The 22,100-nt window shown below is 37.2% G+C and overlaps 1 protein-coding gene across 1 annotated transcript in view; it reads right to left on the minus strand.

The window, feature by feature from the left end:
• KCNH5 (potassium voltage-gated channel subfamily H member 5) overlaps positions 1–22,100 on the minus strand; it is a 273,366-nt gene that overhangs the window by 175,572 nt on the left and 75,694 nt on the right. Inside the window, exon 7 of the mRNA XM_025443239.3 lies at positions 18,288–18,714. Within this exon, the coding sequence (XP_025299024.1) occupies positions 18,288–18,714 (427 nt within the window). The remainder of the gene's footprint in view (positions 1–18,287; positions 18,715–22,100) is intronic.

Consider the following 22,100-nt stretch of genomic DNA (forward strand, 5'->3'; position numbering starts at 1 on the left):
TCAGCAAATCCTGTTGGTTCTAGCTTCAAAATATAACTAGAAGTACCACACACCCTGTCCACTGCTACTACCTTGGTCAAACCACCATCATTCTCTCAGTAAGATTATTGCAATAGCTTCCCTGAGTTGTCTTTTCCTTCCCTTGTCACCCTAGAGTTTACTTTCAGCATAGTGGCCAGTGTGACCCTGTTAAAAAATGCCAGATCATGTCATTTTCTGCTCAGAATCATCTAGAAGTTCCCATCCACAGACTAACAGGGTCTCTAGAGCTCTGCATGATCTGGTCCCCAGTACCTTTCTGTCCTCATCCCATACCATTTTCTACTTCACTCTATCCCAGACCCTCTGGTTACTCAATTTATCATGGGGACATAGCCTTTAATCATGATACTTTTAAGCCTGCTTTTTACCACTAATCATGAGATTTTTATGAATTGCCCTTCCCCTGCTTTATATCTATGCAGACAAAGTTCTATCTGACAACAGAAGAGTCCCAAATACCACAATAGTGAGACATTTTGTTTTCACTCCTGCTGAGCCAGGTAGGCCCATACTCTATAAACCTATTTACTTGAGACTTAAGCCAAAGATTTTAAAGGCAGTGCTTATATAACAATGTTCACAAGATAAAGCTTCACAGGAATCCCTGTGATTTTCACTGCAAAGCAGCTTTCATCAAAGGCACATATGTTCCCACCCTACACCGACTGCCTCAGTGAAGCATTCCAGCTGACAGTATTCCAGCCCCACCACAAACTGAGAAACACCTATAACAGGTTTATCAACAAAATCCAAGCCTCACTGTGCTGAACTCACTGTGGACTATAGGATGCTATTTATTAAAGGCTGACAGAAGAAGAATTTTAGCCACTGCTTTAAGTTTAGCCCAGAGTACTGAGAGTGGTTTTCCTTTCTCTCCTTTATTGCTGACCACTCCTAGTCCTAAGAGTATAACAGAAGCCTGACTTTAAGAAATTGAAAATACGTAAGGCTAGCTTCATCCATGATGTTGGTAAATTGCACACTTTCCTTAAATTCTAAAGCAGAAACCTACATGAAAAAAGATTAGACTTCTGCCTCAATCTGGCTAACAACACAGACTGATCATTTTTACAGGGTTAGTCAATATATTTAAGGGATTGGGTAAATATGCCCTGTTGGAGATGGGCTTGAGGACAAATGTAGCTAGCATCAGAGAAAGCCAGGCTCTCATAAATATAGAAGGAAGAATGCCAGAGAAAATGATCAAGCAGAGGTTGTCATAACAGTACAGAACTCCTAAGGAACAGAGGCCACATGGTAGAGCTGAGAAGCCAACCAGACGGTGGAGCAGACTGACAGGTTAAGTAGACAGTGAACCTCTGATGGGCTTAGCAAGGTTAAGATAGTCCCTACCAATCTAGTACCCAGAGACAAATGGAAAATAGCAGGGGAAACTTTTAGATTAAAAGTTCTATAAATCTGGATAATAAACAAAGGTAAGAGAAGCAAGAACCAGGAGAACCAACACATGCCAAAGGGACAGAGAGGCTCAACCAAAGATAGAGGATTGACCACATATAGGTGTCTCTGCTTTCTTCCAAAACTCAAAAAAACGACAGTTTTTTGTTTTTAAGTCATAAAGCCACAAGAATGAAAAAAATAGAACACACAAAAGTGAAAATTTGAAAGCTAGAGAACAGAACAGGTAATAACTGACTTAGCAGACCCAAAAAAGCCTTATCCTAAGCCAGCAAAAGGGAAAATTAAGATACAAACTGATTTGCTCTATAGAACCTGCATATATCCCAGATGGCTACTACTTCTACCCCTTGGAATTGGGGGGAGGTGTACAAGGATGGAGCTGAAATTGGAGGATCTATTGAAAATCTATTTTTTTTAAGATGTTATCTATTTACTCATGAGAAACACAGAGAAAAAGGCAGAGACATAGGCAGAGGGAGAAGCAAGCTCCCTGCAAGAACCCAATGTGGGACTTGATCCCAGGACTCCGGGATCATGCCCTGAGCTGAAGGCAGATGCTCAACCACTGAGCCACCCAGGCATCCCTGAAAATCTGTTTAAGAAGCAGATGGATATCTATCTCCTATATGCCCTACCTAATTCCACAGAGCCGGCAATTCCCTTTCTACCCCCCACAGCAGACTGAAAAGGATCTCTGGACTGGGGGAAGACCAGAGAATAAATGTGTCATACTGAAACCAGGGGCATTATGAGAACGTTTGTACTCTAAATAGCAAACCCTCAGCTCTATTCTCCTTTCAGCTTCCAGAAATCTGGAGCAAGGCTTATATTCTGCAGCCTGGAAACTGGAAAAATTCCTCTCTGGGGAAATTGACAGCCCAATAGAAATGATGTGAAAATACTGATGTTGAATATACTCCATAAAATAAGCCAACAGATATCTCTTCATTAAGGCCACAGTCATAAGTCCAGCCATAAATAAACAATAAGGATTCTTAGATATATGTATATAGCCTCAGGCATAAGAAACAGAGACCAAACCTCGCAAACCAAAAATCAATTTGAAGGACACAGAGACTATGTGGGGATCTGAAAACTATTCTACATCCTCAGAAAGGGTAAAGAAGATTTTGAACCAAAAAAAAAAAAAAAAAGAAGAAGAAGAAGATTTTGAACCTATAAAGCAAAAGCAGGATGTTGTAAGAAGGAACACAGAGAACTCAAGAGTTCTTGGAAATTGCAGAAATTAAAACTCAGTAGAAAGATTAGGAAATGAAAAAAAATAATAAAATAAATAAAATTTTTAAAAAAAGAAAGCTTAGGAAATGAGCTTGACAAAAAAAAAAAAAGAAAGAAAGAAAAAAGAAAAAATGAACTTGACAGAAACTTCCAGACTATAGAGAAAAAAAACAAAACAAAACAGAAAATTGTAGAAAGGGAATAAGAAAATCAATCCAAGAGATCAAATATCCAAATAATAAGTATTTTAATAAAGAAAAAATAGGAATTTATCCATAACTCAAGAAAATTTCAAAGAGGTGGAGAATAAGTATTTCCAAATGATAGAACACACTCATTGAGAAGCTGGAGAGATTCTAAAGTCTCAAATAGATGAAAACAGACCCATACAAAGAGACATTGCCATATTTCATGATGCTGAGTACCTAAAGAAGATTCTTAAGTTTTCCAGAAACAAAGAGAGAAGGAAAACATATTTATAAGAATCAAGAGTTGAATACAATCAGTCTTCTAAATAATTCCACCAAAAACTCAAAGACAAGGGAAGAATGCCTCAAGAGTCCATCATAAAATAAAGGACATTCTTAAGTTCACAGATGAAGGGAAACATCAGGCTGAGTGAGAGCTGCAGGTCAGTCTATGGAGACGGAGAGTCCAGACTGGGGAAAGTCAGAAGATTCCAAGGAAGTAGCCTCCAAAGACAAGAAGTTGATAACTATCTAATAAAAGTGAATTGACATGAGTGTTACATGATAAAGGAGAAGTACATGGAGCACTAAGAAAAAAAATGACATAAAACCAAATGTTGTATCAGAAAATAATCATAGTAAACCATATGACTCCATCGCTAATAGTGTTTACAGTCATGATAATGAAAACTGTTGATGTAGCCAAAATAATGATCTAAATATATTTAGAAGATAGAAAATTGGAAAATGTAGACATGTGTACATAATGGTGGTTAAGGGACAGGGTACAGAAAAGAGAATTATATCTTAACCTTAAAAGATAGAAGTCAATAGATAATGACTAAAACTGAAAATCCTCTTCAATAATATCCTATTTAGAGATAAAAAGATAAATATCACTGAAAAAGTGAAAATATTTTAAAGTGATCTCTCTGGGAAATGGAAAAATATATAGGGAATAGGAAATATATATTTTTTGAAATAAACCTTATAGCACTATTTGGCTCTTTATGTGCATATATTACTTTGATTTAAAAATTAAATTAAAAAATAGGCAGACAATCTGAATTACCACACATATTAAATTAAAAAGAAGCCAGGAAAGCCAGAAGTCTGGAAAATATTCGGATTTCCTTCCTTTCCTCTGTGGGCCCTGGGTCTCTTCCTGTTTATCTCAGTTCTGTCATCTCTGGGGTTGTCATATTAACCAAATCCTATTCTTTTTTAACCAAATCACCTTCCTGTCTCTGGAAATTTCTCCAATGACTAAATTAGCAGTTAAAATCACACAGCTTTAGAAAGTCTTTCACCAAACATCAGAAGCCAAAGAAATTTCCCTTTGGGTGAATGATACACTTGAACATACTTGTTTCAAAATGCAAATTTCTCCCAGATACACGTATACAATTTTGTTTCTTTAGCAAACAATAATAATAACAACAACAATGATATTTATGCTTCTGATTTAGATTGAAATAGTACTAACTTTATGTGGCCTCTAAGAATAGAATATCCAAACTTTATCATTAAATTCTATGTGTGGTACAGTTATTTCCAAACCATTTAAATCCACAGGTGGTTCTCTTTCCATAGCCAATGAACAAAAAGGGATTGGGAGGTTGCAGTTCATCCATTTATGCCAGGACTCACCCATGATTGTGGGTCAGGAACAGAAACAGAAGTCAGTGCTTCTAACCCCTGATTCTTCTAATGGCTCCTCTGCTGTCCTCCCACAGAAACAGTGGCAGTCACTTTTCAAGAGGAGTATGGATACAATTGGGAACAAAGAAAGCAGCGTAGCTTCGAGTTTCAAATTAGACTTTTTTTTTAAGCCCATAGACAAAACAATAATCTTGAAAGCATAGGTTTCCTTTGCAAGGGCAGGCCCTTGAGACAGCAAATGGCTTTTTTGTTATTGTTGTTCTTGTTGTGTTTTATTTTTACTGTTAAAACCTTAGCTCTTTTCCCAGAAAACAGTGGGCAGTGAAACATAGGTAGGCAGAAAAGGAAATACAGATAGAAAAAGAAACTTGAAATAGGGTAAGGGGAAATCCAAAAGCAACGGAGGAGTGTATCCTGCTTCCCATCCAGCACTCTGGTACGTGACAGACAAAGAGTAAGGAGTACAGGGACGCCTGGGTGGCTCAGCGGTTTAGTATCTGCCTTCAGCCCAGGGCATGATCCCAGAGTCCTGGGATCAAGTCCCATGTAAGGCTCTCTGCATGGAGCCTGCTTCTCCCTCTGCCTATATCTCTGCCTCTCTCTCAGTGTGTCTCTCATGAATAAATAAATAAAAATCTTAAAAAATAAAAAAGAGAAGTACAACCATAGGACAGACACAGCATGAAAGATACTTTTGAAAGGTGGAAAATAGTGAAGTGGTAGGTCACAAACTAAGTGAACCTTCTATAGAAAAATGAAGTCAGCCACATATTCATGTATCTAAGTTCTATTATATTAAAATTTAAACCCACCACTAAAATGCTTAGATCTGGAGAATTGGTATAGTTTTGCTTTTCTCTGAATACACAGCCTTTTCAATATGGAGTATCAAAAAACCTATTCACTTGTTCAAAACTAATTTATTGACTACTTACTATGCTCCCATTACACCAGGGATACAGAGGTGAATCAGATAAACAAGCTCCCTACCTTCATAGTTCCCACTTTAGCTGGGGAGACAAGCAGAAAATATGTAGGGAAAAAATTAAAGAACATAATTATAGCCCATAATAAAAGGATAATGAGATAGAGAAGATAAGAGACACTTTGGACCTACTAAGGAAGAAAGCCTATCAGGAGAGCTGCCCTTGATCATTCAAAAATTTGTTCCCAATATCACACTTTCCAATATTTAAGAGACAGAGTATAATGATCCAGCAAAAGAAATAGGAAAAAAAAAAAAAAAAGTAGCCAGAGCAGTGTGAGAGAAATCAGGGAGAGATAAACATCAAGAAACCAGAGAGGTTTCTGTATGAGTGAAAAGTGTCTGAAATTTAGCAAATATATTTCAAGTAGTGGAAGTAGAACTCCACATTTAATAGATAGCAAATGAGGATAAGAAAGTAAAGACATGTGCTACAGGAAGCTTACTTAAAAAAAGAATTTGTATTTAGATCACAGGCAAAGAGAGTGCAAACTCGAGTGTCTATTCACCTATGTGTATTTTTTAGGATTACATAGACATGAGCATGATTATGAGCTGATTGAGAAAGAGCCAGTAGAGAACTAGAGAGACTGAGAACACAGGAGAAACAAGGGCAAATCAGTGGGGGAAATAAAACACTGAAGGACAAAACAAACCCATGACCACACCCTGGACTCTAGACTCACATACATAATTGCCCACTCAACATGACCAGTGATCATTCGCAACTTAGCATAGCAGTTGCTTGCACCAAAAGCCAGAAATTAATCCTGACCTTTGGCTTTTCTCATACCTTCATGCTGTGGGTCCTAACATTTGTCCAGAGTCTAATCAATTCTACACTGCCATTGCCTCTCACCTTAACTGTTAACCTGTCTGCCCTCTGCCATCCTCGATCCCTTACAGTATGTTTCCACACAGCAGCTAGATCGATCTCTACAAAACCTAAGACAAATCATGCCATTCTTTAGCCCAAAACCCTCAAACACCTTCCCATCTGACTCCGAAAAAAGTCACTACTTTGACCTATAAAATCCTGTGTGATTTGGCTGTCCCCTCATTCCCAACGTGCTTCCCTCTTCCAGCCCATCTTTGCAAGAGGGTCAGGAAAGTATAGGAATGCACATCTGCAACAACTACTCTTTCTTTTTCAGAGAAGAAAGAAAGAAGGAAAGAAGAAAGAAAGAAAGAAAGAAAGAAAGAAAGAAAGAAAGAAAGAAAGAGAAAGAAAGAAAGAAAGAAGAAAGAAAGAAAGAAAGAAAGAAAGAAAGAAAGAAGAAAGAAAGAAAGAGAAAGAGAGAGAGAGAGAGAGAGAAAGAAAGAAAAAAAGAAAGAAAGAAGGAAGGAAGGAAGGAAGGAAGGAAGGAAGGAAGGAAGGAAGGAAGGAAGGAAAGAAAGAAAGAAGAAAGAAAGAAAGAAAGAAAGAAAGAAAGAAAGAAAGAAAGAAAGAAAGAAAGAAAGAAAGAAAGAAAGAAAAAGAAAGGCCATCTCCTGAAATGAAGAGGCACAGTCAGAGGTTTAGGAGAGGTGGGAAGAAAACATGTGAGAGTTTCACAAAAATAGCTACTCAGCAAAATGTGAGAGGGAGACAACCTAAAATAAGCAAAGATTTGTAAGAGTATGAAAAATGCATTTTAGTGACACTTGTTCACATAGCTGTGGTTTACTCCAACCAGTGCTCAGCAGTCCTAAAACAGGAACAAAAGAGGTAAGTAGATTCAGACTGGGGTTTTTTTAAGACACAGTGCAGCAACAGGACAACTGCTGATGGAATCTAGAATGCTGGTGTGTGTATGGGACAGGGCAGGTGGGGGGAGTGTTGTCTAGCTAGACCCTCCTAAGAAAAGGGTGTTGGGAAACACACCTACCATGGGGGTCCTCTGAGGCTTTTTCTAAAATTGAAAAGGCAAAGTCATGGGTAGCTCAATGTAAGAAAAATTCCCAAGGTCAACAGCACCTACTCCAAGATCTCATTAAGAGAGTCAACACGCATCTCCTTTGGCAAGATCTAGCTAGAGGTATAGCTTAAGTGTCTTTCCCTTACATTCATTTTACATCAGTAAGGCTCCCAAATTAGACTTCCACAGATTAAGACTTTTAGGAGTTGTTAAACATAAATTCAACTTTTAAAAAGATCGTATCTAAAAGGGTAGCTCCAGAACTAGCTTCAGAGAGAACTTTTTAAAGCCTCCATTATTTCCTGATAGTCAACCTGAACATAATTCTCATCCCATAAAAATCTTCTTACCTACAGTCATGTAGCCCAAAGCTACAACCATATACCTGGCACCTTTACTCCCAGGAAGACCTAACTCAGTCATCACAATTTATATAAATATTAATAGGTAAGAAGTAATCACTTAGGAACTGGCTTAGAGATTGTTCCAAAGAAAATCCCTCCCTGAGCATACCAAAGCAATTCTCAAATCCATACATAAGGCCTTCTGGGTATAACATTTATTTTAGGAAATTCTAAATATATTCATATATGGATTTGTTAATCTTTCAATCTTTGATCTTTCAATCTTTGAAAAATTTTGTATTTTATTTCTAGCAAAGTTAAAATCATATATCAATTGATCCTTGATACTACATACATAGGGAGCATCTAAGTCCCCAGTACTTTTTCTCTAGTAGAGCACAATTCCACCTACCATGTAACAACCTATCTTGGGCAATATACACCTTCATAAGAACCAAAACAAATTTATTGGAAGGTTACCATATAATCTTGTAAATAAAATTCTCTCTTGACTAAAATCCTTGTTCTTTGAAAGTGGGATTTCATAAAACTTCTTTCTAAGTCAATTTTATTTTCTATCTTATAACATGAAAAGAAAACTCCAAGTATATGTAATATATCTAATAGTCTAATTAGATATATTTTATTGAACTTAAATGGTGATTCAGAAAAAAAGTATCATTGGCAGTGAAAAATACTGTGTAAGTGTAATCTAGTTGTACTAGGTTCATGGCTACCGACAAAATTATTTTCCTTCATATAAGGAAAAAAAAAAGGTACAGATCGCATAAAGGCAAATTCCCCATATGACTGACTCCCCTCAACTATCCAATGAAACTACCGTGGAGCTCACCAATGACCTCGTAATGCCAACCAAACCTCCTGATTCACTATCCCATTTATCTTGCTGTTCTCCCTTCTTTCTTGACACTCTCTTATCCTTTGTTGCAACAAACTCTTCTTCTGGAGTCATGCTTCCTTTTACCCCTCTCAGTTCTCTTCTTTACCATTCTGTGGCTTCCTTCCTTAAGTGTCACCCTTCACCAGCTTCATTCTGACTTGACCCTGCACTACCATGCCTCACATCTCTAGAACCCCAAAATACACTTTTAACTGCCTAACCTACTACGCATCACCAACGGAATGATTTGCAGGCACCTCACACTTAACATGTTCAAAATAGAACTATTCTCTTCCCCCAGGAATGGTTGCTCTTTCTTTCCTACCTCAGAAAAGAATTTAGTCATTCACTCAGCTGACTTAGCCAGAAACCTAATGGCCCATTTGTACTCTTCTCTCTACCATATTTAACACATTTACTCACTCACCAACAACAACTTAAAAAATGGATTGAGGAATTTTACATGTAAACTATTTTTGAGTATTCCAAATAACTCTGCAATGTAGGGGTCTCCATTTTACAGATGATAACTGATGTAAATTTTTAATAAGTGAATGGAGGTTTGTCTGACTCTAAACTCCATGGTCTTCTCATAAACTATGCTGTCCAGCTAGACTGTGGGAAGCTACAAATATGCCAAATCTGGCCTGCCACCTGTTTAAAGGTTTGCTGGAACATAGCCATGTACATTTATTTATGTCTTTGCCTGCTTTAACACTACAAGAGCAGAGATGAGTGGTTGCAACAGAGACTAATGGACCACAAAGCCTAAGATAGTTGTTATATGTCCTTTAACACAAGAAACAATTTGCCAATTCTGAAATTATACCATCCTCTGTATTCCTACCATCTCAGGTTATGGCTTCCTGAATTATTGCAACAGCTTCCTACCTGGTTTCTCTATCCACAGCCTTTATTTCCTCTAATCCATCTTCCACACTAAAAAATAAAGTTCTTATTTATCCCACAACCTTTAGGATAAAAGGCAAATTCCTTATCAAGCTATGCAAGGCTTTTTTGACATCCTAGTTCCTTCCTTCCTCCCCATTCACATTCACTGTCCATTCAAGCCAAAGTGAAATGCATGGAGTTCTATGAAAGGGCCAAGCCATTTTGCTACTGTTTTTTTTTTCACATATGTTCTCTTTATTTCAAAAAGTTTCTAAGTCCTACATGTTATTGTATTTTTTTTAAGATTTTATTTATTTATTCATGAGAATACACAGAGAGAAGAGAAAGAGAAGCAGAGACACAGGCAGAGGGAGAAGCAGTTTCCATGCAGGGAGCCTGATGCAGGACTCAATCCCACGTCTCCAGGATCACGCCCTGGGCTGAAGGCAGCGCTAAACCGCTGAGCCACGCAGGATGCTGGTGTTTTTGTATTCTAAGCTCAGGAGTCCCTTCCTCCTAGAAATCTTCCTGCACTGTTCAGGATAAGCTAGGTAAACTTCTTTCATTCATTCAACATACATTTAATGAGCTTATCAACTAGGTACAATACTTTGTGACAAATATATAATGACAAATAGGACAAACAGACCCTGTTCTTACCAGCTGTAGAGTTCAGCCCAACTTCTTTATTCATGTGTTCAAAATCTTAAGCTAAGAGCTAAGATGGAGATGAAGATGGAGAAAGAATAGAGATGGTGAAGGAGTTGTAGATGGAAATGGGAATAGAGATTGGGATGGAAATGGAGCTGAGAATGGGGATGGAGATAGGGATGAGGAAGAGGATGGAGATGAGGATGGAGATGGGGCTGGAGATGAAGATGGGGATGAGGATGGAGATGGGGTGAGGACAGAGATGGGATGAGGATGGGGATGGAGATGGGGATGAGGATGGGGATGAGGATGAAGATGGGGTGGAGATGAGGATGGAGATGAGGATGGGATAGAGATCAGAACAGAGATGGGGATGGGGTGGAGATAGGGATGGGAGTAGGGATAGATAGGGATGGAAATGGGAATAGAGATGGAGATGAGGATGGGGATGGGGATGAGAACAGAGATGGAGATGGGGAAAGGGATGGGGCTGGCAGTGGGAATGTGGGTGGAGATGGGGATGAAGGGAATGGGAGAGAAAGAGATGATTCAGTGATTCTCTTGTCTGACACTCATCACACCACTAACTTACTGAGGATCAGAAAGTATCTAGTTTGTCTCCTTAATAACAATTCTACCAGAACATCTGGGACAATGCTGGATGAATAAAATAATTTTGAGTGATACAGAGACACAAGGTAGTTCCAGAGACCAAGTCCTTGCAAAGAGGTCAGGCTAGTTAATAGGCCACTGAGAAAATTTCCTATTTTCTGGGAAAACTCAATCTTTAGAGACTCTGAGAGGTTTTGTGAAAATGTGACTAGGCATAAAAAGAAACATGAATATAAAAGAACATTCCTGCAAAAGATACAAGTTCTATTTTGAATAAGAAACAGGGAATAAAGTGCACATCACAGTCTTTTTCTAACTACTGGACTATACATCTGAAACTACTGAACCATGAAAAAAGGTACTTATAACCCTGAACTTTGTGTTCCACAAAATGTTTTTCCTCATAGGATACTCAGCTCATTAAATAAAAGAACCCCCCCCCAAAAAAAGGAAATCTTTTTTACAAGCAGAGGTAAAGCAGACACAAAGAATTGACCCAGTTTCCAAAATAAACATTAAGCTTAAAAGTCTCTCCATCTGGCTGAATCTAAAACCAGAAATGAAAATCAGCATGTTCACACTCTACTTCCTACCTACACCACAACAGCAAGAACAAGAAAAAATTCAACATGTAACTTAATATTAAATCTTAGTCAAATAAAGTCTCATATTAAGACATAATTTTTTTTAATATTGGAAAAGGGCAACAGTTCACTTGTTTTTCAGCAGCATTTATTTAATATTTTTATTTTATTTACTTTTTTTCTTCCAAGTTTTTATTTAAATTCCAGTTAGTTAACAGTTCACTTTTAAACCTTCCAATATATCCATGTGGGCCAAACTCTTTCAGAGCCCCCACTGGCCTGGTATACAGACTTCTCCCTGGCCTCACTCTCACATCCTGAAGTAAAAAAAAAAAAAAAATGCTTAGTTTCTATTACAAAAACACTTTTCTTTCCAAAAGCACATTTTCTGTTCTCTACAATATTTCCTGACAATGTCCCCTCTTAACTCTTTACTGACTACATTCTATTCAAAATAAACTTTACACTCCATAAAATAAGGTATATAATATACATGAAAAGCCCTAAAAAAAAAAAAAAGAAAAGCCCTAAAACCTGTGACATTTCTTCCATTTCATTATTAATCACATTTCCAATAAACAGCCCAATTCTATGAAGAGTGGCATAACTGCACTAACAGAATCTTAGATACATAAAATGTTAGTACTGAAAGGGATCTTAAGGTCATTTATACCAACTCCTGCATTGCACAGTTGAAAAAACTAAAACCCAAAGAGATTCAGAGACTCTCCAAAGTCACACAGGCCTCTGTCCTCAACTTATTTTCCCAATCTGAGTCTCTGCATTTTCTATTTATTTCCTTTTCCTATAGAGAGAGATAAAAGCAATGACCATAATCTCAGCTTGGTTTTTTTCTGAACTCCACAGAGAATACTAAATTGGATCATCAACTAGAGAATATGATGCACTGCATCAGTCTCCTCTGCATGATGTTGAGTGACCAGTATGTAACTAAGTGCTCCCTGGTGGCTTAACCACCCACATGGAGATTTGAATTTCTCTTCATGCACATCTCACTGGCAGATGGTCCTGCTATACTTTTAAATGTGCTAAACCATTTGCCTACTGCATTATAAACCATATCAGTCAATTACACAAAGATCTTATACTGTTTGAGCTATCATCAATTACATCCTATTTGAAAATTACAGATTAGCATTATTATGACTACCTGTCTACCAATTAAATCTCACCAGTTTTCATATTTATAGTTTTCAGGTTAGCTTTGTTTTTCTTTTAAAGATTAATTGCATGGAATCTCATCAGGACAGATTCTGATTGCCATATACCACATGAGTCAAGCTGCCTCAATCTAGCAACCAAGCAGATCTTTTGGTCTTTGGAAAGACCAAAAATAAAAAAAAAAATGCTCTTAAATAAAGTAAGTGCCAAAATCTAATCGTGAAGCCCTTTGAAATATGCTGTCTGCATGTATACTAATATATTTAACAGTGTACTAAAACAAAACTAAGCAAGCAAATAGAGAAAGGAAGAAAGAAAAAGAGAAAAATTTATGATTAGACAAATTATTTTGGCAAAAAGTTATTCATAACATATTTTTATTTTATATTTCTTTTTTAAAATTATAAGTAGAGATGCAAGTGTACAGATTTTTTATAATGGTTGGACTAAAGTAAAATACAATTTTTATGATCATTTAGTAATGAAGAAGAAACTAAGTAAGCAATTACTTCCTTGATAAATCTTTAGGATTCATAAAGATTCATTAAGACAAAAGGATAATCATATCAGAAAAAAATTCCATTCTCATATTGCTTTCTTTTACAATCATTACAAAAAATCGTAAGTGCACTAAGATGCTTTCTGAAAAGAAGCAAAATTAGTCAGTCAGCTAATCTTTGGAAAAAAGAAAATTATTAGGGGCTCAATAAGATTATATAAATGAAATAGATTAGAAAACATTTCATGAAGTCATCACAAAGTATTTGCTCTGCAAAAAGCAAAAAGATTACCCACATCTTGATCTCAAAAAAAAAAGTATGCTATTTTCCACAACTGCTACAGAACTAAACTGCAAAAATATCTTTTCACAAATGTCCTTCAGTAGTGAATTTCCTGAACATCAGCAGAGTCATCAAGTTCACTCACGAACGAACAAATGCCATGGGCAAATGATGGAACAAAGGATTTAAGTCTAATAAATCCCCAAGTGGCAGGTAAAAGAAATACATGGGATCCTGCTGACTTAGAAAGAATCAAGAGGGAACATAAGGTGACTGGGACTGAAGGGAGGCCACAGTCATAAGTTTTGTCTGAAGATTCGTCTGATACCAACAAGGAGAACTTTGAGACAATGTTCCTGGACAGAGTCCACATGCAATTCAGCATCAGGGGTGAAAGGACCTCGAGGTCAGTGAGGAAAGACCATTAAAGAAAGAAGAGGGCTCAGAAAGGACCTAAGAACTGGAAGTGCTGCCATTAAAATTTCTCAATTTTGCTAGAAGGCATGGGAATTTTAGATGACTTTCTCCAGAAAAAAGAGGCTATCATTTACAAGCAATGATTATTTTTCTCCACAGAATCTAGGCAGTTGGTTTCTCCACCAACCTTTTGGTAAACATTTTTCTCAGTTACTGTGTGGTTATAAGTGCTTCTCAAACACCACTCAGTTCTAGATTGACTAGGATGTTAGTAGAACTAAAAACAAGAAGCTTTCTGTTTTCTATCTCCCTCTTCCTTAACTCTCCTTCTCCATCACACATGCACACACAGACACACAGACACATGCACGCACACACACACACACACAGGTATAAAGACATACATGCTAAGTTGGTGGCTCCATCTATGGCTGATAACACATATTGGGTTCTGGGAACTGTAGTAGTTTGTTTTGTTTGTTTTACTTGGTGCTATTGTAGAGGGGGAAAGTGATACTAAGATTACAAACAGTTGCAATAGGCACATTTGGTTGATATTTTGAGCATGTATGTCCAATAAATTTTGGAATTGTTAAAAGTTACCGTCACACTTCATGAGTCTTGACAGTTTTCTATCAGCTTCTTGGGTTGTTGCAAAGGAAACAAGCCATTAAATTACTAAGGACCCAAGGACTAAAAATAAAATTAAAAGGCATCTCCCTGGAACACTCCTGGCAATAGAAACTGGACTTGAGGCATAAAAAGAAAACCAAAGTCAACAGGTAAAAAAATGTCAGAAACTAGTAAATAAACAGAAAATTACTGCTCAGGTGTTACAAGAAAATAACACAAACCCAGAAAAGAAAAGGAGCAAGTTTGAGATCAGGCCTTCATCTTGAAATCAAGATAGGAACTAAATAAAGATTAAAAAAAGAAGAAGAAAGACTTTTAGATATAGGAATATAATTGGCCATACATGAAGTAGAGAAAGAACAGAACCAAAATGAACCAAATGAAATTTTGAAAACTCAACTGAATCTACATGAAAATTTTCAGTGTAGTTAGATTCAAAAGGTAGACAGTTAAAAGTGATGGGGGAAAGGATTGTTGTTGCTTTTACTAACTAGCCTCTTAGAACTTATAACATCAGGGGCTTAGAGACTTAGAGTTGGAGCAATTCAGCTATAGGAGCCACTACAATCTCAGAGGCAGACCTAGGTGAACTCAAGGCTTTCACAAAGGAATCAGAGCCAAAAACGAAGAGTGTGCATTTTCCTGGCATGTATCTTCATCAGAGACCTAACTGGAGTAGATTCAAGAACAGGATATTCTCATTATAACCATCAAGGACATCTTCAATTTCACTCATTCATACATTCAACAAATTGAGATTGAGTATGGCATTAAAAATATCCAGTTTAGAAGCTGGTATACAGAAGCAAAAATAGGCAGACAAAGGCACTACTTTCATGGAGCTTGCATTCTGTAAATATGTTCTCAGGTCTTAATAGGTACAACAGAAGATTAAAGAGCAAGGAATAAGGGTGATTGGTTTTGGGTTGTTGTTGTTTTTTTTTTTTTTTTTTTTTTTATTAGAAGGTACCATTTGGGAGGAACTCCAAAAAGGTGATTTGAGTGGAGACTTGCATGAATTCATGGCATAAATCAGAGGAGGGATGTTATAAGCAATGGGGAAGCAAGTGCAAAGACCCTGAGACAGGACTGAGCTTAATGTGTTCATAGACAGCTAGATGGTTAACATGGATGGAAAAGAATAAGCAAGGGCAGGAATAGAAGAAGGTGAAATAGGCAAAGCAAACAAGAGCCAAACCATTAATACTTTGATAGAAGGGGTAGGGAATCTAGATTTTATGTGATGTGCGATGGAAAACATTGCAGGGCTTCAAGCAAAGGAATGGTGTGATCTTATTTACTTTAAAAGGGCTACTCTCACTTTCTCTGACTGACTTATTTCAATTAGCATAATATTTTTTAACTCCATCCATCACTTCTGGGTAGAGACTGTGGGGCAAGAGTGAAAACAGAAGGAACATCAGAGATTACAGTAAATGTCCAGACCAGTGATGACTTAGTCTTGAGTGGTAACCTATAGAAGTAGAGAGAATCAATCAAATGTATTTTGAAGGTAAAACCAACAAGGCTTGTTATGAACAGATGTAATAAATGAGAAAAACAGGTATCTAGGATGATTCTCAGGTTTGGGGCCTGAGAAACAAACTGAATAGTGGTATCCTTCAACTCTATGCAGATTTTATTTTCCTATTACCTTTGGTTTAAAAATCTCAAGAACAAAGAAAGAAAAATCTAACTATGTTAGTCTATCCACTCTGCAAAACAGTCTGGCAATTTCCTTTGAAAACTAAACATACATTTATTATGTGTCCCGACAATGTCATTCCTGGGTATTTAACCCAGAGAATTGAGAACTTATATCCAAACAAAAAACTGTACATAAAATCTTATGGCAGATTTCTTTGTAATAGCAAAAACTGGAAACAATCAAAATGGCTTTCAGTAGATGAACAGTTAAACAGTGATCTATCCAACCACGAAATACTACTCAGCAATAAACAGGAACAAACTATTGACACACTCAACAACTTAGATGGCTTACAAGGGGTTATGGTGAATGGAAAAGGCCAATTTCAAAAGGTTACATTTTGCATGACTCCACTTGCATAACATTCTCAAAATCACAACATTATATAGATGAAGAACAAAACAGTAGTTGCTGTGGCTTAGGGATGCTTTCGGGGAAGGGGCAGACATGACTATAAAGGAGTAACATGAGGAAAGGATGGTTTTGGTAGTGATGGAACAACTCTGTATCTTAAGTTCAGTGGTAGTTACAGGAATCTATATGTGATAAAACAATACAGAATTATACACACATATCGTATTAGTGCCAATGTTGATTATACAAGATGTAACTATTGGAGGAAACTAGGTAAAGTACACAAAAGCCTTCTCTATACTATCTTTACAACTTCCAGTGAATTAATAATTGCTTCAAAATAAATTTTTTAATCTATTTTCAAGTACAAGGCAAAATGCATTATATAAATACTGAAAGTAGTATAGTAATAAATATCACATCTGACAAAATGTCATCTTCTGAATTTATAATGCAGCAATACATCTTACCACTTTAGGTGTGTAGGAAACAGTTTAATTAATCATCAGGATCTCTTTGTATGTAGGAACATATTTCCTCCTAAAAGCCCCTGAGGCAGACAGCACTTGGCATTCTCAGTCTACTACTTTATTTCTAAACAGCAAGTAGAACCTGTGCATTCTTGTTTCTGTACCTGCACAAAGGCATATAGAGAGACTGAAGCTAAACTGCCAACACTGGTGCTCCAATAGATATCAAAAACTCTAAACTCTGAAAATGTTAAAACTGCCTTCATTGACCCAAGATATTGACCTTTCACGGGCCACCCTACACTCCTGAACTCTTAACATCTTTCCCATCAGTGTCAAAATGTAAACCTCGGCAATGTGGAATCTCAGAAAGAATGGCTTAGACCACAAACCAATAACCATGACCCAAAGGCTTAACAAATGCTAATAACACTAATCATACCTCTACTGTAATGATCTTAAGGTTACTCTAAGGGTCAAAACTAGACTTGGATAAATCATCTAAGTCAACTTGAAGGCACAGATGATGGTGAAGTCTCCCTCAAAATCATCTTTTAAGACAGCTTTTTTGATATGTATCTTCTTAATGTTCTGATCTTCTGACACAATCTATTCTCAGTTTGAGTGGAGAACACATGGTCTTTCACTCCTTTAGAGAACATTCTATTCTCAAGAACATCAACCATTTAGTACTCAGGTATGCCTGCTAAATCCTGAACATTTTTGTCATCGCCAAATGAGTCTGCATTTACTAATCCTTTCATTCTCTCAAAGGGGCATATATTCAACCTAGAGTGTTTGTACTGAAGACTAGATTTAAAACTTTTTTATGAGTTTTAATTATAAAAAAAAAAACATAAAACTATCCTGAGATCAACGTTAGTCAAGAATTCAATTACTGACTAAAGTATTTTCTAAACTATGTATCTCCCATCGTATCCTGTCTGGTTTTTTTGGAATTTAACATTGCCAATAAAACCAATGGGATGTGCCAGGTGTTGCCTTTCTAGATGCTGGTCTCCCTTGGAAAGAACTCTGCCATATATGATGCTGTGAACAGAATTAAAGAGTTCCCATCCTGATTTTTGTATCACTCTATCCACACTGTTTTTCATGTGTTAATACATTCTAAAAAGTAAAATACATTGTTTTGCATTTTATTTTCTAAGGCTGAATAAAAATTAAACCAATGTAAAATAACAATGGATTAAAAGCCTTTCTGAGGACAAAGTAGTTTCATTTTAATCATGTTAGAGATTGGAGCCTGGAAAACTGCCAACAACAATAATTTTTTAATTAAAAAAGAAAAACAAGATACTTACAGCCAACCATCATCATGGCCACTGAAAACATCTTCTCCACATCTGTAGTAGGAGCTATGTTTCCAAATCCTATGGTTGTAAGGCTTGTCATGGTAAAGTAGAGAGAGGACACGTACAGAGAATCCTTGCTGGGTCCTCCTTCCCATATCCCTGCACTGGTATTATATCGATATGGAGTCCCAATGCTCAAGGCCAGCTGGTAGAGCCAACTGTCTATTTGGATGGTGTTCGTCACTTCATCGATGACCTCATAGTCCCCAATGCTGTACCATATACAGGCCAGCCAGTGGGCAACTAGTCCAAACACACATACCAGGAGCACAAGGACTGCTGCTCCATATTCTAGATAATGGTCCAATTTCCTAGCAACACGGCCCAGTCGCAAGAGACGCACCACTTTTAAAGAACTGAAGAGACTGCTGATTCCCTAAAGAAAAGAAAAGAAATGACATGACACTTTCAGAAAAGAAAAGGCTGGGAAACAATTCAATGGTTTACCTTCATGAACTTAATTGACCATGTATACACCAAGAACATACATTTTAAGTCAACAACAACAACAAAAAAAAAGGTAAAGAAACTTTTTTTAAAAAAAGCAGATTTTCCCACCAAGAAATAAGATATTTCGGAATAATTAAATAAGACAACTTTTCATTAGCTAAGGAAATTGCTCAAATGCAATATATACAGAGTATAGAAATAGGATGATGAAATCAGACCTTTTATCACTTCTTCCTATAAAACTTTTCCTCTACTTGAAAACCTTTATTTTTATTTCTCACTTTATAATAACCATGAGCACCAAACTTCTGAGAAAGGAATCCCAATCTTACTGGCAAGCAAACAGGAAATACTTCTGTGCATATGAGGAGAATGAGCAAGTGCCATTGTTGCCTCCACTACCTCCAGTCACAGTCATGATAAGCACTAAATTTGTAGAGCTCTGAAAAAGTTAGGAGTTGAACATAGAATGGGTACATAATCTACAAAATCCAAAATCCTATCATCCTCTAGCAATAGTCATAGAAAAGAATACCATAAGGGAGCAGCAGCAAGATAATTCATATTTTGCTGAGAAGCTTAAAATCCAAATACAGCACTATCCAACTGCAAATATAGCATACATTTTCTTCAATCACTCCAAATCCCATAGTTATTTTTTGGAGGGGGAAGCTTATAATAAGCCATGTGGGGAAAGAGGATAAATTCATTCCTGATACAGGAAAGAAAGAGCTGTGATCAGGATGCCTCTCATCTGACTATCACCCTCTAATTTCATGAAATGTATGACTCTATTATTGCTAATTCTTTCTCCCAGGGAAGAGACAAGGAGTCTAGTGTAACTCACTCTGAGCTTCCTTCTGACCAACACAGAGGAACTGGTTGGTATAGTGAAACAGATGTGACATTAGTAAGACTCTAATTTTGGCATCATAAGGTTCTTGATAGTTCAGGTAAAAGGGTTAAGAATGTATTTGGTTATGTTATATTCCATGTGGTAGCATATGACTGAGATATTTCAAAATAAATATTTGAAAGAGAAGCAAGAACAAGAGACCTTGTGGAAATAAAAGAGTAGCAGGAGCATTTTGACAGTTTTCTGTCTCAAGCTCAATACCTCAGGCCTGGCTCTATTTCAGTTCCTACTCTCAAATGTTGTGGCATTAATGCAGCCTTAAAATAAACTCTTATTTTGCTTGAACACTTGAGGGGGGAAAACAAATATCAAACTTTAGGCAGTTAAAAAAAAAAACTAGGAAAATTCAGAAGATGAATTGGCATAATTCAGTGACATAAGATGATGAAAGGAAAGAATTTTCAAGAGAACTTGGAAGCTCTCAGAAATGGAACCAGGTAATCACAAGCAACAAAGACAAAAATAAGCATTTATTAAGCACTTCTACAGCCCACCTCTGCATTAGGCCCATGGGGCATTAAAATAAACATGCTTTGCTTTTGTTCTAAAGAAACCCATAGTCCAATGCATGACAAACTCAGGACTAAATTAAAAAATAAAACCAGTGTTGCTATAGATGTTGTTCTCTACTTAGCTTAAAATGCTAAAAGAACTATGATACTTCTGATAAAATACTGCACAGAAAGGGTGCCTGGGTGGCTTAGTTGGTTCAGTATCCGAATCTTGACTTTGGCTCAGGTCACGATCCCAGGGTTGATGGAGCCCCAAGTCGAGCCTATGATGAGCTCTGTGTTGGGCTCCATGCTGGGTGTGAAGCCTACTTAAGATTCTCTCCCTCTCTCTAAAAAACAAAACAAAACAAAACAAAACTGCACAAAGAAGTTATTTCTACCGGATTTTTCTCTAAAAACAGAAAAGAAAAACAAAAAGAAAAAACAGAGAGGAAATCTTTATCCTCATTGAAACTGAAAAACAGTTACCACTCTCAACTAGAATGCTAAGAATCAGGACCTCCTAGAATTAGGTCCCAATGCTGGGAGGACATGCTCCCCTGATCTCTGACAAGCAGAACTCTCCAAGAGGAGGTGGTCCACCCTGCAGGGTCCCTGCATAGGACCTCACTTATTCAAAAAGCATCATTTTCTATGGCCATGTCCAACACTACTGAAGCATTAAAAAATATTTTGTAAGCATTATAAACTATGCCACAAGTTCTGTGATACCACTTTCTCCTGAGTTTTACCAACTGCCCAACTGATATCTCTTTCAAAATCATTTTCTAGGGCTACCTCTCTCCATGCTTCTATGATGTGTTAGGATTCTCATCATGATTATCCTCAACACTCTTCCGGTTGACCTACTGCATGTGCATGATTCAACTGACTCCTATATATGGAAATCACCAGTCTACTTCTTAGCACAAAACTGTCTCCTAACTTGCTGATACAGAAGCCAAATACTCACTATACATTTCAATTTAAATGTCTCACAGGTGTTCAAAATGTAATTGGTCCCAAAGGGAATCCCTTGCTCTGCCTGAATGAGTTCTCCACCTCCTACTCTTTTGAGTGGCATCATTACCTGCCCCATCCCCCAGACAGCTGGCTATCAACTGTTATCAAGGATGAGTAAGTGCTTAAAATATACCTACTTAATAAATATCTCAAAAATTTCCCTTCTTTCCTATTTCCAAGGCCTTGTCTTGGTCATGGCTTCATGTTTTTACTTATTTGTGTGACAAGAAGAGCCTCCCCCCCATCTGCCACCCTAGCCCTGTTCCTACTCCCTTTAATTCACAGATCACACTACACAGACTACCAATCTGGGTATATTTAAATCATATCTATTTATTCATGTCCCTCTCCAATCTTTACTTCTACCTCATACCTATAGGATTGAGTATTAACTTCCTACTATGACATCCAAAACCCTTCAGAACCAATATCTGCCTATCTGGTCAGCATCTCTGCCACCAATTCTTCTTCCTGCCTTGTTCCAGCTATACTCAATTACCTGTAGTTCCCAGATACCTATATGTTTTATGTCACATCACTAGTTGCTCAGGTCATGATCTCAGGGTTGTGAAATGGAGCCCCAGGACAGGCTCCACACTCATCAGGGAATCTGCTTGGGATTTTCCCTCCCTCTGTCCCTCTGTCCTGCCTTCAACTTGTGAGTGTGCATGCACTCTCTGAATGAATGAATTAATGAATAAATAAATAAATCTTTTTTTAAAATAAATTAAAAAAAAAGACATAGCCCAGAAATGTTGAGTAATTTGACTAAGCTCACATAGCTAGTGAGAGGGGCTGAGATTCAAATACAAGCAGTCTGGTTCCATCTAGACTTCCTGCTTCTAACCACCTCACTATCTGGCCTCATTCTGAAACTCTATA

The sequence above is a fragment of the Canis lupus genome, chromosome 8 (assembly GCF_003254725.2).
Source record: "Canis lupus dingo isolate Sandy chromosome 8, ASM325472v2, whole genome shotgun sequence".
Lineage (NCBI taxonomy): Eukaryota > Metazoa > Chordata > Mammalia > Carnivora > Canidae > Canis > Canis lupus.